Raw genomic sequence first — 19639 nt, 5'->3', positions numbered from 1 at the left:
TTTTGTGTTACCAACAGTACTTTACACGGTGCAAGAAGTAAAAAAAGAGGTAGTATATCTGTTCAATTCTGATTTCACTCTTAGAAAGAGGAATAATCCTGTATTACTGAAGACATTTCCCTTTATTTGATATACTAATGTTAAGCAGCTTTCTGCTGTTGGAGAAACAACAGCTTTCTTTCTCTGGCTTCTGCAGTGTACTTAGCTACTTCACAGACAAGCAATATTCTTTTCAATCAGTAGGAAATAATTTTTTTTTGGTAACATATAGAGAACAAAACTTGTTCACACACTTAACATTTCACAGAAACCTAAAGAGGCTGTTATGGTGTTAGACTTATTTTCAGGTTAAAAAAAATATAATTAATGGTTACAAAATGGTCTAAGCATAAGTTTCCAAACCCAAGAATGATAGAGAACAAAAGGGCCACTGACATGTCTGCTTGACCTTCCATGGACAGGAAAAGACACATCTTAAAAGCCAAGAAAAGGCTCAGTTCCATCGTGTGCCATGAGAAATACATCCATTTAATGCCTGTTCTCCACAGCCCTGGAACGTTGGTGCAAATACTGCACCAACTGAATAAATATCCACCTGCCTAGGTATGAGATCACTTATCTCTGAAAAACTTACTTGTTTTCAGACCCTACTGTCAGATTCCCAGAAGCTGATGAACACAAATGTGTCCATTTCCCAATCACCTTTTAAACCCCACCAGAACAGTCTTTATGATGTGCCTGTTTGGTATTTCCTTCGACATCACAACCTCCTATTCCTTTTATGAATTAAAATTTCCCTGTACTCAGTTCATAACAATGCAAATTTTGTTAAGCCCTGAAGAATGTTTCATATCATGGTAAATTCCTTCCTAATCCTTGCCATAAAACTAATAATTTCAAAGTGTACCAAGTTGCAGGATACAATTATTCTCGGAAGTATTAAAAAACAGGCTTTTCAGCTACACACTTCTCTCTTCACAAGTGACTCAATACATAGGTAAAAAACATACCTGCAAACATCAGCTCTGAGACATCCGGCTTGACATGGAGACATGTAAAGAGTGGGAGAGCACATTGTGCATTATTGATTTTTTCTTTCATGTTGCTCAAAGTGCTGTCCATTCTCTGCATGAAAAGAAAGACATTATGTGCAAACGGATCCTATAAAGGCCTGCTAGTATTTGGGAGACTACTCACTTCCCTGAAATTCTCAAATAGACAAATTCAGTTACTTCCAAGAAAAACAGAACAGAAGAATCTGTAAAGGGAAGTAATCCACTTGAATGCCTTTTAACTGCACATTTCAGGAAGGAAGGAGTGGGAGAAGACATAATAGGAAGATGAAGTAAGTATGTGTTATAGAATCCAGAACAACACGGCCAAAAAGAAAACAGTATTGCCAGACAAAGCAAGGACTCTCCCTCTGCTACTGTAAAAGTTGAAAACAAGAAAAAACTTCATAGGCAGAAATGCCATTAATGTTCATGAAATATTTATCAATTTGTGCTGTTTCTGAAAAGTAAGCAAAGATAACTAAGAAAAGCAAATGGACTATTAAGAGGCTTACATCTGCTAACCAAGGATCTGCATCTGCTCCAGAAAATATTATGGAGTCTGCAATCAAGAAAGACTGAAAGAAATTATGACTTAATAGTACTAAGATGTGTTATCTGTGAATAACCAAGAGCCTTATTTCCATTTTTCACTGATTGTGTCAGGTTCAGATTTAAGCTAAAAATCTGTGCATTTAACTCCTTAGTAAAGAGGGACTTCTAACCTCACACAATACTAACATCCCTTCATTGTCAGAAACTTACCTTATATATCACAGTTACTAAAAGCTGTATTGCCTGTTTTTCAGTAATGTAAATTGTTTAAAACCTAATGGCAAAGTATATTCATGAAAGATACAAGTGTATAAAACACATCTGTGAATCTATTAAAACACTTCAATCTTACCGTAAGATCAGATCCAAATTCTGCTCACTTGACTCACCTGAACTTGAAGTCTGTGTGCCAGATTCAGTCAATTAGGATTTTTTAATAATAAAATACAAAAGAATGAAGCCTTCCTATTGTCTCATTTCTCAGAAAAACAGGTAATAATAAATAGTGTGGATCTTTCACCTTGAAATTAGTATTTTGTTAAGCAAACGCTGCTTTCTTACAGCAAAATGTGCATAAAGAAGTTACACCACTTTGTAATTTTTGGTTGAAATAGCTTGACAGTAATTTTGATGGATGATACGTAATGCTACGAGCTTGCTGCAAGTACCCAGCGGTTGAGTTCATTTCTGTTGCACATGAATGTGTGAAATTTTCCTAGTCTTTAAAGAAATGAGTACCATTCAGAAACACGTCCCAGAGCAAGGAAAGCATTTTACAAGTTTCTTATTCAGTGTCTGTTCAGCTGTAACTTTAAGTATTCCTATTGCTAAACATGCTTTGTTGATTGTTACCAAGGTCCTTTCAAAAAAAATAGTAGCAGCAGTTATTACACAACAGTTTCACAACTCTAATAATCATAAATAAAATGAACTCACATTATGGATAAGTGTTTCACCTATTAGCATTCCAAAGATATCTGTGAAGGTGACAGGCTGCCCTGAGCTTTTCTTATTCCACAGTGCTTCAATGTAGCGTTTGACTTTCTGAGGAGTGAGCAGCAGAAGTGGGTTGTGACTCACAGAGTTCATCAATTCTTGATTAATCTCCTTTGGTCCCTTTTCTGGAAAATCCGGGTGTGAATATAAAGTTGACATGTACCTGCAGTGGAAAAGAGGCTCTGTTAAGTATCAAATCCTGATTCAATGTCAGCTGCCTGAAATGCTCATAAATAATTTGATACAATCACGGATTAAATCAGATTCATTTACTCACCATTTATACCGTAAATTATCATTTCCTTTTTCTCAAGACATAGAAAGCTAAACAACAATTTGTTCTACATGTAAGCATACAATTAAACACTCAACATACACTTCCATAATGTGTATGATGGAAAAGATTAAAGTGTTCCTTATTTATCTGTTTAAGTGATAACAGACAGAATCATCATAAACTGAAAAAATTGCTTCTCAAGTTGTCACAGCATACCTAAATTTGGCAAACTGGGGGTTCTATAAGTTTACACATGAAGTTCTTTCACTCTAAGATATACCTCTCTCTGTCACTCTCCAGTTCAATATCACTATTCAGAAATTCCTAAAATATATTAGTATATGGCATGCTTTCCAGGATCTAAATGTTTTCATAAAAAAATTAAGCACAATAACTATAACCTGTTCAGAGCTTTAGTTGATTGAGGATTCAGAAGGGGCCTATCAGGCAAAGCTTGATTTCATCACTAACTCTAGAAACTGAAGTTTTGTTTACTCAAAGCAAAGTTGAGACACACATGCAGACAACTGTGTTTTGCACTTGGTTGGCTTAAGTTACACTATGGGTGAAGACTCAAGATAGGCCGTCCTCATCTACTAGATTCTCATTTCACTATTATTTATTCAATTAGCTCGCTCAGGTATACATACCCTACTGCAGGCATAAGTCTGCACAGCAATGTAAGCTTGGGCCTGAGATCACTGTCTGGCAATATACTCGACAGTGTGATGAACCCTGTCACATGCATGATGTAAGAACTTGAATCACTCATCCTTGCGCAGTCTCTACAGCTTAGCATGCATGTCAGCTTGCGGGTGGAACAAACACAGCAGCAAGCTTCCATGTGAGCAGAGAAAGGAAAATGCAGGATGAAGAATTCAGTACAAGGCTGAAGCAAGATGACAGAAACATTCAGGGAGGTAAATGCATTGCTCCAAGGTTAGGCATGCATCTCAGTGAACAAGCAAAAACCTGCCTCTCTCGCCAGGAACGGAATTCTCCACCCTTCAGAAAAAAATAAAGAAAAGAGCATTATTCCCAAGTAATAGAGTGCATGGAAAAAAAAGAAAAGAAAGGGAGTGCCAAATTGTCAATTATTTATTCATCAAGCAAGGAAAATCAGAATAGGTGACATCACCAAAACAGCACAAGCAAATTTGTTCAAATACAAGTTTCCAACATGTGTTTCTGACTGAATCAGTTCAGATAATCTTGCTATTTTAATATAGATTTTACAGGTTTACGTTAGATCAAATATGTATTCACACCTGGATTTTCCCAAAAAAGGACCTCATGACCAGCTGCCTGACATCTTTTCACAACATGGACTACATGAAACACAGTGAAAATTTTTCACACTGTTGTTGCACTATTCAACTGCTCTTCATCCAGCTAAATGTTATCTTCTGCTTTTCTCAGATTTGACAAAAGTACATTCAGGTCTCTCAATAGACAGTGATAAATCTGCCCCCCCCAACCACTAGTGACAGAAAACGCAGCTTCCAGGGATCTCAACCCTTTACAGCCCAATCCGAACAAGAAACCTACTCTATTTATAGACACTTCAGGCATTTGAAAACATTCTAGCATTCTGAAAGCCTTCTATCTAGTCTGGGAAGGGGGAAGAAAGCCCCACACGAGTTGAAGAAACAGAACAGATCTATTTAAAGAGAGTTAACAACTTTGGGGTTAGAGTATTTCCTCAGAACGTGTGGAACCAAAGTCATGTGCTTCCTGAGACTTAAACCTGGGGATAGAATTCACCCTACAGATACCCTGTTCATTTCTATTTAGCTATTCCAACAAAAGTCTTTGCCTTGCTCTTGAAGAAATGAGACATTCATATAATCTTATACTTTAGACTGGAAGGAACCTCGAGGTCTCTATTCCAACCTCCTGCTCAATGCAGAGCCAACTTAAAAATCAGATCAGGTTGCTCAGGGCTTTGTTCAGTCAAGTTCTGCTTTCACATGAAGTATTCACTGAGTCAGATAGAGAGAGGACAACACCTTACCCAGCCTAGTTCAGTAAGGATGGGGCAATACATTCCAGTGCTTGACCACTCACTGCAAAATAATTTTCCTAACAGTTAACCAAATTTCTCTCGTTGTCACTTATAGCCATTACTTACTCATTGTCCTCCGTGTGTCTCCAAATAGAGTCTGTTTTCTTTTCCCACGACCACTACCTTTGCCTACTCCTCAAGGCTAATAAAAAAATCCAGCTGCCTCAGTTTCTTAGACACTCTAGTCCCCTAATTGCCTAGGAGGTACTCTAATGGAATTAATCCAGTTTGTCAACACCTTTCTTGTACTAGGTAGCCCTAAACTGGATTCAGATGCAGCTCCAGTATTCAAACTGGTAAAATGACAAAATTATATTTTGTGACATTTGGGATACTCCCTTGTAAAGTTCAAAAATTTTTTTAGATGTAACATCCTCTACCACAGCCTGATCTATTGACATTAAAACCAAGCTTTAAAGTTAGACAAAAGGAAGTCTGCAATTTTTCATTTAATGAAAAAAATGTAGTGTTATAGTCCAAACAGTTAAGAAATTTGGACTGAATTCGTCAGATGCCTTCGGCTGACAAAAATCACCCAGCTTTTAAATGTTACATTATTTAATTTGAGAAATGTCAAAACAAATAGTTTCCACATTTGTAATAAATGTAATTTGACACAATTTTTATAAAAGCCAAGAAGACAATAGGCTGCAAGTTCATAGCACTGGGCAGGAAGAAGCAAAACCCTGTTATTCAGAAGAGTGGTTGAGGCAGACATAACACTGGGGTTCAAAGCATTCTGCTGCCTAAAAAACCCTGAGCTCATAACACCCTTTCACACAGTGATGTCACTCTGGTTTTCTCCTGTTGATGTTGTTCCTGTTAATGGGCTGAAGTACTCAGACAGAAGGACATAATAAATACCTGATAAGGGCATTCTAATTCAGGCTTCTTTGAAGATTTTACTCCCATCTGACTAACTATTTTAAAAACCAATGTTATTTCTAAATTAAACAGTTGACATTAGGAGTGATACAAGGCAATCCATAGCAGGTTGTCCTGCAGCATGGCAGTCAGTCGGTATTCTTTCCTACGAGCTGAAATACACCTGCTCATATCTCCTTACACTAAGAATCCATGAACAGGTTTTAGACATCCCCAGTAAATCCACTACGAAGGGGACTACTGAGTCTAAAATGATTTTGAGAATCTCTGAAAATCCCCTCAAAAGTATACAATCCATTTTGGGTTGAATGAGTCATCATCTTCAAATCACAGGATTTTTTTTTTTTTTTAATTTTATCAGGAAAACAAAACTACACAAAAAAATATTTTAGCTTTATACCAATGGCTTGAATTCTTAATTTTTTGGTTATCAAGATGAAAGAATCAGTTACACAATCCTTGTACATACAGTATTGGCTGCTGACACAGAAATGTGGGTGCATACATGTAGCACCTCTTTTCATGCATTCCTGGTACCAAAGCTCCTAGGAAGATCACCTGGAGACTGAGCTGTCCTCACCCCTTGAGGCATTCTGAAACAACTCCATCATCAGACTTGTTCCACTGACCCACTATGCTGCACGACAGCTCTCTCCGTATGTCTTTTCTGTACTGATGGTGTATGAATAAAAATTGGTGTGAATTATAACCTTAAAAACAAGTCAATTCTCATGAAAATTCATTCTTGAACTTTCTGAAGAAAAAACAAATAAAAACCTCTTACCACGTGGATCCTGAGAGACCAGCAATGTAAGTCGCACAGTCTAAAATTCCTGATTCATAAAGTGCTTTCATGACTCCAGCAAAGCCTACCATGGCACGAAATCCACCTCCTGAACCCAATATTGCTATCACTGGTACCTGCAGAGATGAGAAGAATAGCATATCACCACATCAGTTCTGATAAAGACTTAAAAGTAGTAAATAAACATTATTCATCAACCACTGGCCAAACACGCCAGCCTTGTGCAACTAATGGTCACCATCCAGAGATCCTACTTTTCCAAACCCATGCACAAAAGTTCTAACAAGACAAAAAGGTATTCCCCAATCTTTTAGCAGTATGTGTGTAAGAGAACAGCAAAAATAAAGCACTTTAAGATGTGACTTTTAAACACTTCACATAGAATGGAACCGTATCATAATCCCACCCATGATGTTACCCCTCGGGTTCTCTGGGCCCAAGAGTGATGTACAGTATTTATATGTCATTTACTCAGTCATTTCTGCTTCACAAAGCCCTGGATGGCAGGAGCTTCAACAAGGCCAAGTGCCAGGTCCTGCACTTGGTCCACAACAACCCCCTGCACAGTTACAGGCTTGGGGAGGTGTGGCTGGAGCTGTCTGGAAGAAAAGAATTTGGGAGTTCTAATTGACAAGCAGCTGAACATGAGCCAGCAGTGTGCCCAGGTGGCCAAGAAAGACAACAGCATCCTGGCTTGTATCAGCAATAGTGTGACCAGCAGAAGTAGGGAGCTGATAGTCCCCCTGTCCTCTGCACTGGTGAGGCCACACCTGGAGTGTTGTGTCCAGTTTTGGGCACGTCAATACGAGAGAGATCTCGAGGGGCGGGAGCGAGTGCAGAGGAGGGCAACGAAGCTGGGGAAGGGCCTGGGGAACAGATCCTATGAGGAGCGATTGAAGGAGCTGGGGCTGTTTAGTTTGAGGAGGAGAAGGCTGAGGGGAGACCTCATCACTCTCTACAGCTACTTGAAAGGACACAATGAGAGGTTGGTGATCTACAATGAGAGGTTGGTGCTGGTCTCTTCTCAGGTAATTAGTGACAGAACAATAGGGAATGGCTTTAAACTGCAACAGGGGAGGTTCAGACTGGGCATTAGGAAAAAAAATTTCACAGAAGGAGTGGTCAGACAATGGAATAGGCTGCCCAGGGAGGGGGGGGAGTCACCATCCCTGGTTTAAGGGTCGTTTACATGAGATGTTGGGAGATATGGTGTAGGGGAGAACTTGTAGAGCAGGGCTGGTGGTTGGACTCGATGATCCCAAGGGTCTTCTCCAAGCTGAATGATTCTGTGAGTACTTCTGGACTGCAGCACGGGAGGAGAGCACTGCCCATCACGAGCAAGGGAAGCCAGGAAGCAGCCAGAAGCATGAGAAGTTCTGCCAAGGTGGAAAACTCACGGAGGCAGAGCAGACCTCCTTCCAGCTTCCTATTTATCTTGTACCTAAGGACCACTAGCAACTAGGGAGGTGCAAACCGATGGCATGTAACCTGGGATGAAGGGATATAAAGAGGAGCTGAATGTTCTTAGTTCCTATGCAGGCATGAAGGAAGATGACTGCGGCAACACAAGGGCATGCATCCCCAGGAGAGGGGGAGCTGCAAGCTTGCTACTTCTGGCATTGAGAGAAGTCTCATCTCCCCTTCCACCTGCAGCTCTTCTCCTTGGCTCAGAGCCCTGGTGATAGAGAAGGAACAAAGGCTGTCAGGGAGGATTCTGGACCAGATACCACAGGTTACTGGATAAGAAATAGTGCTACAAAGTGACAAACAACAGTAACTGATGACTCCTTCTTCTGTGGAACACAGGCCAACCTGCTAGCCAGACTGATTGTTTAGGAAGGTTTGCTGCTTGCCCAGACTCCAGATCCATGATGAAAAACAGCTGAGTCTTACCTGGCCTTCCAGATGTTACTCCTCGCTGCTGTGTCTAACAGTTATATAAACAGGGGAGATTCTGAGCAGATGAGAGGTGCTTTGCCCTCTCTTGGAGCAATAATGAGGGGTACAGGCACCTGAGGCTGTAGCCTGTGGACTTGATCTTTCTAGTCTCGAAGAGGAGTGGCTTAAGCAGATGCTATCAGGCTCAGGTGGTGTCACTAGTGAGACTCAGCTTCTTGACAATGAAGCCCTGCTTGTTGATGAAGATGATCCATGGGAAAATAAAGAATCCACCTGACCAAGAGAGTGAGGAACACCTTCATGAACAGACTTGCTAATTTAATGAGGAGGAATTTAGATGAACTTCAATGAGGGGGATCTAAGTAAGCAAAGGGTGCAAATGTTGCAAATGCAGAAGGAATGCATGGGAGAAAGTTACTAGTGAACCTGCCTGCTCCTGTCCAGAAGGAAGAGTGCTCAGAGGCTTGCCTCAAATGTCTCTATATTAACGCACAGAGACATCAAACAAGAAAAATTGGAAGTTCAAACGCAATCATAGGTCTATGACACAATCAGAATGCCACAGACATGGTGGCACAGCATGGCACACTCCCATGGATGGGAGGAGGCTGGGAAGACAGGCAGAGAAAAAGGGTACAAGGGGGTTGTGCTCTACAAGAAAGCAGCTCCTTGATTGCACAGAATACCAGGATGCAAACAGAGACACATCTTTTGGGAGCTTCTGGGTCATGATCAGAAAAAAAGTAACACAAGGGATGTTGTGGCAGTCAGATTCAGACTGCTGACCAATGGGACGAAGTGGGTAAGGCTTTCCCTGAAAACCAGAAGAAGCCTCTTGATCTGGCTGTGGTGCTCATGGGGTCATTTTAATCCCCTGCTGAAAGGTCAGCATTGTGTAAGCCATCCAGGAAGTTTGTAGATGGTCTTGGTAACAATTTCCTAATGCAAATGCTGGAGGGGCTGACTATCACTGTACCTTACCTGCTGCTCACAAACAGTAAAGAACCAGAGGAAAATGCAGCCACTGGGAGCTGCTTGGTCTGCAGTCAGTCCTCACAAAGTGAGTGAGTTCAGGATGAGACCAAGGTTGGGGAATGAGCATCAGAGTTATGACTCTGGAATTCACTAAACTCAGAATTGTTCTGGGACTTGCCAGGCAGAATCCCCCTGATTTTCTCTGTTGGCAATAAATTGAAATTAAATCAATAAATAAATAAATTAAATAAACTGTTGTCACCTTCCAGAGACAACTGGGTCTAGCTGACCTCCAGATGTCCCTCCCAAACAGTATTTCTACAACTCTATTATACTGTATAAGTATTTTTTATTCACTACTACTTGCCAATAGGCCACAATATTAACACTGCTCAGAATCCTCCATTTTAGGTTGCTTACAGGCACAGAAAGGTAATGCCTGATTTTTCTGATTCTTCATGTCAAGTAGTAAAATATATACATATCTAGTGAAAGTCAAATACTATTATTATGACCTGCTTAGCTTCCTGTCCACTGAAATAATGTATAGAATTTTAAGTTCAGTTCACCTGCACAGATTTGTGGCACTGTTTCAGCCATTAAAATACAATCAGTAAGTCTACAAATTGGGTGAATAAACCACATCAGGTCTCAGCATTACTAAGTTGTTGCCCCCATGATGCACTGCGACTTAGAACTCTAATTGACAGGTATCTGAAGAATTAGAATTTATTTGAAGAAGTCATCACTTGTAATAAAACTTCTAAATAAAAACATAGTCAGGATTTCTTTAGAATGTCTCTCCTTCTTATCCATAATCCAAAATAAGATATTAAATTTAGTTATTAAATAAACTATTTAGTTACAAGACCACAGAAATTTTTAAAGCAATCCAAACACCAACTTTAATCCAAATTATATCTTTGCAACAGAGCCAAAAGCAGTAAAAGTTACTAATCAGAAACAGAAGAGAGACAAATAATATTTTGGCTAGGAGTTTAAAAACACATTTTATAATAAAAACACCTGATATTACCACATAGCATGAAGACAGTCTCAAATTTACAACTACTTTGCAAGAACTATAGAGAGGAAAGGAGAATTTCTGTGTATCTGTAGACAGTGTATCTGATACACTGTGTATCTGCTACCAAGACACATCCAAGCGAGCAAAAGGAGATCCAGTTACAAGTGACACTGTATTGAAAATGTATCTACAAAGGTGCAAAGGTTTCATCTGGTTCCCAGTTTCCAAAACCTAGAATAATTTTCCACTGTTCAGTGGTGATAAGGTAACAACCTCTTGGTTGTTACTAAGCATAAAAATAATTGCACAGTTGTGCAGAAAGCCCCTATCTGATCAAACTGGTAATCAGTCAAAAATTTCATTGAAATGCAATTTAAGGTGCCAATAGATGGGATTAGTTGTTAGAAGGAGGAACCAATGTGACCACTGTGTTCAGTTCCTTTCTGCAGACTCCACACTCAAAGCCATGAAACTCCTCTGCAGACTGAAAACAGAGTCACACGGAAATGACCACGCACAATGACCAGGTAAACTGAGACATTTCTTGAGGCTTCCATTCTGCAAAAACTGCTTATTCTTGATGCAGTAAAATTGATTATCTTCTTCGTAAGTGTTAAGCTTTAGTAATAGAAACCACAGGTATTTACTGGCATCAGCATTCGTCATGCACCTTCAGAGATAGCTATCTATCAAAAAAATGACAAAACAAAGGTAAAGATTTAGGACATGCCTGTTTTGTTAAGCCAACACCCAATAATGGAGCAGTTGCTTTGAACAGAAGAGCCATATTACTAATCACAAGTTTAATAACGTATGTTAGGCTTTGAAAGCTCTTTACGAACACTACCTAATTAACCTACACAGACAAATCCCAACAGGATGAAGATGGTGGTTTGCAGGTGCAAGCCTGGAAAAGGTATGTGAGAACACTTCCAAAGCACCACTATTCAACAAATCTATTAATCAGTGAAGTGGCATGAGCACAAGGGAAAATCTGAGTTTTCTTCAGGATGCAGAGAAATCGGTAAGAATTTTGAGAAGAGTCACTAGCATCCTGACTGCAACAGCCTCCTGTATACTCAATCCACAGTCATTCTGGGAATCATAAATTCCTATAGTGGGGGAGGGTGGGTATATTGAGAGGTAGGTGGGTGTAGTATCTCTTCATTTCCACGTGATACCAAAGCAAAGTATGAAGAGCCGCAACCACTACTGTATCCAGAAATGAAATTCAACTAAAGAGCTTCAGAGCAGAGGGCAGAAGCTGAAGTCAGCTTCCCACAGTAAATAAAGCTTTTAAATTATGAAAAAATAACTGAAGAGGAGCATCTACTGCACATTTACATTCATTTCAGACAGCTGAATACAAGCTGATTTGTAGGCATAAATCAGATGATGAAGGTTAAGAATCCTTTCCTGCTTTGCAGAGGAAAGTAGAGCTACTCGAAGTGGGTAGGTTTGTTAAAGCAGCTTTTTGACTGCAATTCAGTTTCCAACACATTTAAGGGCAACAAATGGTAAAATGTGAAATTACATACACCCATCTTACAAGTCGCCCTCTAGGATAAATAGTGCAGGGGCAGGGGGGAAGTAGCTGCAGAGTACAAAGGGAAAAGAAACAAGAAGCATGAATCCATCTCATGACTGAGAAAGAATGGAGAAAAGACAGGATACCAAGGTGTGTGTGCTTCTCCATGTACACAGGCTGGGGCTGACATACTCCACTCTTTGAGGCACTCTGAACCTGAAGTCCTTTGTACATAATCAGTAAAACCAGGGCAGAGGTAATAAACCCATTCAAACTTAGACCAAAAGGGTGACTCACAAGAAAGTGATGCCGTGAGTCAATGGCAAAAATGTGACTTGAATTCAGGAGCCCGTTGCTCTAATCCCTGGCCACACTGCAACACTCAGTTCTATATGGTTGTGCCCACTTCTCAACAACCAAAAGGCCATGCCAGCATGGCTTTCTTTTTCCTATGGTTGGTCTGCATGGCACAATGATGAGGGATCGAAGCTAGCTTTGAACAAACCATCTTAGATATCATCTAAACAACCTCCACTCAACAGGATTTAAGAACACTGAGGAAGTGTTTTGTCAATACATCCGCAGAGTAGCTCAGCACCATACAGTTCCACTTTAACCAATGGGCACCTCATCTCAAAAAGGCCTGATTGCTTAATCACCAAACTGGGCATGAAAATGAAAAGGATTTGGTAAACAAGATATGTTTTAAGAAAAGCAAGTTCTGAAGAAGGCATCTCAATCATATTTTCCAGTAATCTGGCAAAAATAAAAAGCTAAAACATATTAAATCTTGTTTAGAGAATTAGTGGTGCAGATGTTTTTATCCAAATCCCCTGGAAACACTGTGCATACAAGAATACCTGCAGTGGAAAAAAATTTGCCATGGGGTACACAAATGATTATTAAAAAATTGTTCTGGAAATCCAGTCTTAGAGAACTATATGCTTTGTTTGATTGATTATGGTATTTTTATAAAATTGTTTAAAGCAACAGAAATTCTAAAAATAAACTGAGCAATAACACAGCTATGAAAAATCTGAATTTTCAGAATGTGCCTCAAGGTTCAGTAAGGAAATTTTGAAGTACTCACTTCCCCATCCGGGGATGTATAATTATTTCACAGGTGTTAAAGTCTCATAGCATCCCTGCAAGGCACACATGTTGCTATTCACAGATGAAGAAACTTAGATGAACTTTGAGTAAGTGACTTGTTTAAGATTAAACAATGACTCATAGGCAGCTAAGAATACTCATTATGTCTCCTAACTTCTGATGCCATGTTAAGACTACAAACATCCTATAAATCCTCCTGCTATCTTCCATCTGTAGCAATAAAAGTAAACTGACAGGTTAGAAGGACAAAACTATATTTTAATTTGAACAAAAAGGGTTTTTTCATCCCTAGAAACAGCTAAGAATTCTGACAAGTCATCTTAGAAATACATACTTGGCATATGATAAATGGGAGGATCACATTACCTCAGTCCTTCCTAGGGTTGATAAGCCTAGAAGTAGAGATTACTGTCTTGTCCTGGAAGATGCAAATTAACTGATAACATTTCAGTATTTCATACAATGAGGGACACCAAGTGAAGATGATGACAAAAAGAGTATGAAATCTTACTTAGGGTTTACAGTAATTCATGCACACATACCACCTGCACAGAACTGATACTTCAGGCACTGAGTATCACTCCAGTGCTAACTGGATCTCAGCAGAATATCTGCATCCCTTCTGAGAAAGAGATTATTGTGCTGTAGAAGATCAGACCAATGTCATATTCACAGATATCTCCTCTGAGAAGATCTGCATGTGTTCAGATTAAAATAACTGAACTGAAAATTAAAAAACCTTGAAAATGTTCGTTCACAATATGCACAATATATTTGACTACAAATAAAACATGTACAGTATTTTCCAAATTCTTTAATCTTCCTCAGAAAACTCACACAAGTGCATTTCATTACGCAAGACAGAGCTCAGAAGTATACAACAGTAACACATTTACCACCTGCTCAAAACCTCATAGAAATTTAAAAGGAATTCTTCAGTGTTGGTTCCAGTTTCTGCAAAACATTGTCCACATTCTGCTTATACTAAAAATGCACTAAAGGAATCAATATCAATGAATTAATTAACCCAGATTAATTCAATACTCTGTTTGTTGCTTGACACCCCCCACATACACAGTCTTCCTATCACAACTCTGGGAGCAGAACAGAAGAGGGAACAAGCAAGGAAAAAAGAGGATGATGGAAAAGTTACTACAAAACAAGTGGATCTGTACCAACGATATCCTTAATTAACACAAAATAATGCAGTGTTTTATGAAATCACTGGAAAGGTCAGTAGGGTTCGGCACCCCTCCTCACTTCGATGTGACCCAAACCACCATCAGTCCAACTAGATCTGTTGGCTTAACTTTCTGTGGGCTTGATACAGAGCACCAGCAAGTCAATGAAAGCTGAAGTTTCTCACGTCCTCTAAGAAATAAACTTCGTAATCCTAATCCTATAAAATGGGCTAAAGGAAAAAGAAAATAAAATAAATCTTTTCCAAACGGACTCTAGCATTTAAACAGTTCATCTTCTGCCTAATCTTTTAGACAAGGGAGCCACATAGCCAAGGCCATTTTAAAGAGCTCAGGCTGGATATCAAGCATGCAAGGGCAGATTCTGCAGTTGGGCACATGCCCAGAGCCACCGCACGCCTCTTGTGCAGCAGATATTTCACATGCCCTTTAGGCATTTGTCAGATGACAATCTAAACTCAGAACCAACACCTTAATAAAGCACAGAATTCTGAATCAGAGCAAAATGAAAAGCATGATTTATCTCCTTTGCCTAATTTTAACCTAGGCACATCCTGCTAAGGATTAAAACAATAAAGAACCAGATAAAAGTTACAGCAGTTTGCTTACAGTGCCAGCACAAATGAAAAGCTGTGATTACTATCCTACGATGACATTTACACAGTATTGTCCTTTCGCACATAATGGGCATATCTTATATAAGTGCAGATTCATTTTGGCACAGGATTTTGTCTCCTTAAAGTTTAATCTATAAATTTAAAGCACAGGAAAAATTATTTTCCAGCCTAAATACTCTATGCGCATAGAGAAAAAAGGTATTTTTTTTGCTTCTGCTATCTGTCTTCACATTGAACCCTTCTACCTCATATTTCTCATTCATTCCTTTGAGAGACAAATGCAGGACTCCAAAGGTGATATAAATCTTCATATGAATTCTCCCAACTTACATCACGGGAAGTGGTCAAGATCCTGCTGTTTTCCTCTCCTAGAAATGATTTCATACTGTGCATGATATTATCTTTTCGCTGTTGCCGAAATTTCTTTTCCTCATCACAAAGAGCCATGCTGAACCGGAGATCAGTTGAAGAGCTGTTTTGCAAAACAGACAGGCTTTAATCAAAGGCGTAATTCAAAACAGAATTAAAAATATCATCTAGAGAAATGAGTGAAAGTAAGAGTAAACTCCTCACTAACTAAACTAAACTAAAATATGATTATTCATGTGACAATTGCATTAGTGATGGATATAAAGAACAATGGCACATTGCATCTTTAAGACATGCATTTTATATAGAAACCTCATTGTTCACATACCAGTGCAAATCAAACACAAAATATGCAGCTTCTGGTGTCTTCTAGTGTCTGATCTTAAAAAAATAAAATTAAAATATAGCGAGTTCACCACTCACATACAATTATCAATTTACAAAGAACTGCAATGAAAAATTTTCACACATTCCTAACACATACTATTCTTAAGATAGAGGTTCATGTTAAGGGAGAAGAGGGTAATTTCGACTCTATCCTTTCAGTCTTACAATCAGAAACTGTATGGATCTCAGCAAAAATTGTACTGGCTGGCCACGGGAAAAAGCCTTTTTCTCTAGCTTTTTCCCCACACTGTGTGATCAAAAATGCATATAGGGCTGTGTAAAGACCTCAACACTGTACTTAAGATAAAAACTACAATTTCAGGTCCCACTTCTCATTTCACCTGTCAAGGCAGGATAAACAATCTGAACTGTCAGCTCATTTGGACTAGTTAACTCCCTGAGCCTGATGATATCCAAAAGTTTTGAGCTACAATACCTCCCAGCAGCACTGCCTCTAGCAGGCAGCAGCGGGGAGGAGTGTACAAATTCGACCTGGTATCCACCTCACTGAAATTCTCATATTTATGAAGATGAGCTAAAAATGTTTGTGGATAATTTGACATGTGAGTTCCAAGGCAGCATTTTTACAAGTCCTTCATGAAAAACATAGAGTGGTGAAATGGATCTATTTAGGCACAGATAATAATTTCTCACATTTTAAAAAAAACTATTATGTAATAATGGGATTAAGAAAAAGGGGGAAAAAGACTGCCTAGAAGCAATGCTCCGCGAAGATATGGTACATATGATATATGACACTGTGAACAAGAGGTCCATGCAGAATCCAAACTCCACGTAGTCTTATGAGAACAACAGGACAGAACTCGATCAGATCCTTTTGTCTGAATATTTCAAAGCCTACTGCCTAAGAGCAGCAACTCACAGCCAGGTATCTTCTGTTCATTTAATGTCAGAGATAGGAAATACTTGTAATGTACAAGCCCTGGAAGGTTTAGGGGTGGTCGCAAAGGCCACCCACATATACATCTTTACTAGTACAAAATGAAGAGCAGAAATCCCTGGTGGATGTCTGTCAGTCTCTGGAGTCATTATGAAAGAGTTCTACATTTACAGTTATAGTGCTTAGCACTGCTATTTATAGTTACAGACAAAAAAAGACTTTAAAATCCCTTGTTCTCAATAGTTCATTTTTAGACTTAAAAGATATTTTTTCTGATTATGCTTCAAGGTGATTTTTGGTCTTTCACCTAGATGGGCTAAGAAAGAGGGAGAAAGACAGGTGGAGAGGTTAAAAAAAAGGAGGAAAAAAAGGTAAGCATCCACTTGGCTTTACACATGGTGAAATCCTGGCCCTACTGAGACCTTCGCCTTTGACTTCAGTACTCCATGGTACTGACGTTCAAATAAATTTCAGGGGCAGCTTTGTAACGACTATCCATATATGCTGAAAGTTACTATATGCAAGGTTACTACACTATATGCAAAGTTACCACAGAAGGTAAAATAATGAGGATAACAGCTTAACCTGATGCCTGTGAGTTTATCAGAGAAAAAACATTTTAAAAGGAAAAGCACTTAACATAAGCCAGGTTGAGAAATTCATGTATGATGGCCTTGCTTCTCCAAACATTTAGAAAGGACACACCTATTAGTACAAGTAATGGTGTTTAAGTCAATGATAGAATTACAAAGTGAAAATAACCCTAAATTTTAAAATCTCATGACTTTACAGTACTTAGTATTTCTACGTTAAAACAAGGAAACTTTGCACTCTACCTGACATGTTTTTAAAAAAATTCTAATGGAGTAAAATAAAAATTCTTTGCTGCTAATATATATTCCACTTTTTTTAAAAATATGAGATACTTACCATACTTCAAGAGATAATTCCAAAGTCATTTCTGTGACCTGAACAAGAAATATTTAAATATGGTTACACCACTTAGAGAAGGAAAAACCCACAAACACCCCTGGAATGTAAACTAACTATTACTGTCAAATTTTTTCTTTAAAACACTATTTTAAAAAAGGAGGACATTTCTGAAATGCATGAATGAGTTTCTTCTCTATGGAACTTTTTTTCTTTAAAACCATACAATGTGATTCCAAAATACACCACTAGCACTGAATACAATAGAAAATGCTGCTAGGTGCTGCTAGGTCCTGACTTTTTCATCTGATCCCATTGTCTTGGCTTTCTTCCACTGACAATCACTTTTTGACAGTGCTATTCATCTTTGGCCACAGGGGATCTAATTTGCTTCATGCACTCACAACTCTTTGTTTCTGTTTCCAGCCACAGTCTACCTGCCACTTGCTGCCCAGTTCACTGGGTAAACTTCATACTCAACTTGTATCTGAAATAAAGATTTGCATGTGTTCCACATGAGTCACCAAGTGTCTTTCCACAGTTACGCTTAAATTATCAATCAGGAAGAGTGATTGCTTACAAGTTTCTCAAAGTTGCAAGTAAACTAATAAATGCCACTACATAATGATTTCACTTGCAGACCACATAGAACTACCTGACCCATAAGCTATGGATTGGTCTCCCCTGACTTTCATAGAGCACTTAAAGGGGTTGCCTGCAGGCAAAAGGTTAAAAAATAATGGTTAAAGCACCACTTGCATGTTAGGCAAAATCTGAGAGTACAAGGTTGCTAGAACTAAGTCAGAACAGGCAGGTATTTTCACCTCCCCGAACAATCTCATATGCAATGGCCACCAACACGTTGGTACAGCCTTGTAGGAGTGTAACAGACTCACACAGAGTGCCTTGCTTCACTCGTCTCTAGCTATACAGGGATTATCCTCCTCGTCTGTGATACGTGAGATCACTGGGAGCAAAGCTACAACACCTCAGACTGCATGTTTGCTTGACACTTATCCAGAGTAGTTAAGGGTATGGAAGTGCAAAGCTGCCTCTGGCCTCCCGTATCTGGCATCCCTGCTGACAGGCCAGGTAAAACCTGGCACTCTGCTCCTGCCCTCTGAAATGGGAACTGTAAATTAGGTACCGTATTAGCAGGGTGGTGGGAGAAAGAAAAGGAAAAGAAATAACAAAGGGAGAACATGAAGAAACAGAGTGAAGAGTCATTTACGGAAATACTTCAAAGACAGGGTAGTAATTACATTATTCCAGCACCTGATATTACTAAATTTAGAAAGCACTTCAGAAACCACGAAGTGATCCAATGGTTGAAAAAATGTACACACTCAGTATTAAATAAACGCTTGAAGTAAAACGTTTCAATAGGGAAATAGTACACCATTTTCTATACCTTATATACAGGCTGCCACAGAAATCTCAGGAATACACATTGTGTATACAAATGGTCTACATTGGGCTCAACCTGACTTGATATTCCCTTACTCTCTGCTTAGAATTTCAGAGTGTATTTGGACTTTTTCATTGATTTTTTTTCTCCTGTGTTCTCTCCCAAGATTTGATGAGTGCTGATGAGACGTTAAAGCATATCTGCAATGTGGCAAGGCTTTATATTATTGGCATGAGTTTTGTAAACTGTGTTTTCAGAATTTATTCATCAGCTATTTCTCACTCCCTAACCTTGTGCCTGGCAGAACCAGGCATCTGCAGTCAGCACACACTTTGGAAGGGCAAGAGTTACTGAAGCACTTAGTGAAATAATTATGCAGAAATTTCAAAAAATGCTGTAACTTGGGAAAAAAAAAAAAAAAAAAAAAGAGGGTATCAAAATTCCAACTGCCCTAAGGCTATGCCAAATTAAACGCTAAATCTTACATACGGAACTCTGATTTCCAATAAATAGGCCTTAACCAGTTATTTGCTGTAACCACACTTTTAAAGTTACATCACATGAAAAACAACAGAGAAGTCACAAAGACCTCTGATCATATAATAAACCATAGTCCAAACCAGAAATGCAGACAGTATTTATATACATATA

At 39.0% G+C, this 19639-nt stretch overlaps 1 protein-coding gene across 1 annotated transcript in view; it reads right to left on the bottom strand.

The window, feature by feature from the left end:
- The window catches only part of PLA2G4A (phospholipase A2 group IVA), a 79066-nt gene that overhangs the window by 20483 nt on the left and 38944 nt on the right, over positions 1-19639 (bottom strand). Inside the window, exons 6-10 of the mRNA XM_074907686.1 lie at positions 17581-17618; positions 15324-15465; positions 6615-6751; positions 2544-2766; positions 1011-1125 (exon numbers count right to left, since the gene is read on the bottom strand). Coding sequence (XP_074763787.1) covers positions 1011-1125; positions 2544-2766; positions 6615-6751; positions 15324-15465; positions 17581-17618 — 655 coding nt within the window. The remainder of the gene's footprint in view (positions 1-1010; positions 1126-2543; positions 2767-6614; positions 6752-15323; positions 15466-17580; positions 17619-19639) is intronic.

The sequence above is a fragment of the Athene noctua genome, chromosome 5 (genome assembly GCF_965140245.1).
Source record: "Athene noctua chromosome 5, bAthNoc1.hap1.1, whole genome shotgun sequence".
Lineage (NCBI taxonomy): Eukaryota > Metazoa > Chordata > Aves > Strigiformes > Strigidae > Athene > Athene noctua.
The sequence above is the reverse complement of the archived record's forward strand: the minus strand, read 5'-3'. Positions and strand labels throughout refer to the sequence as shown.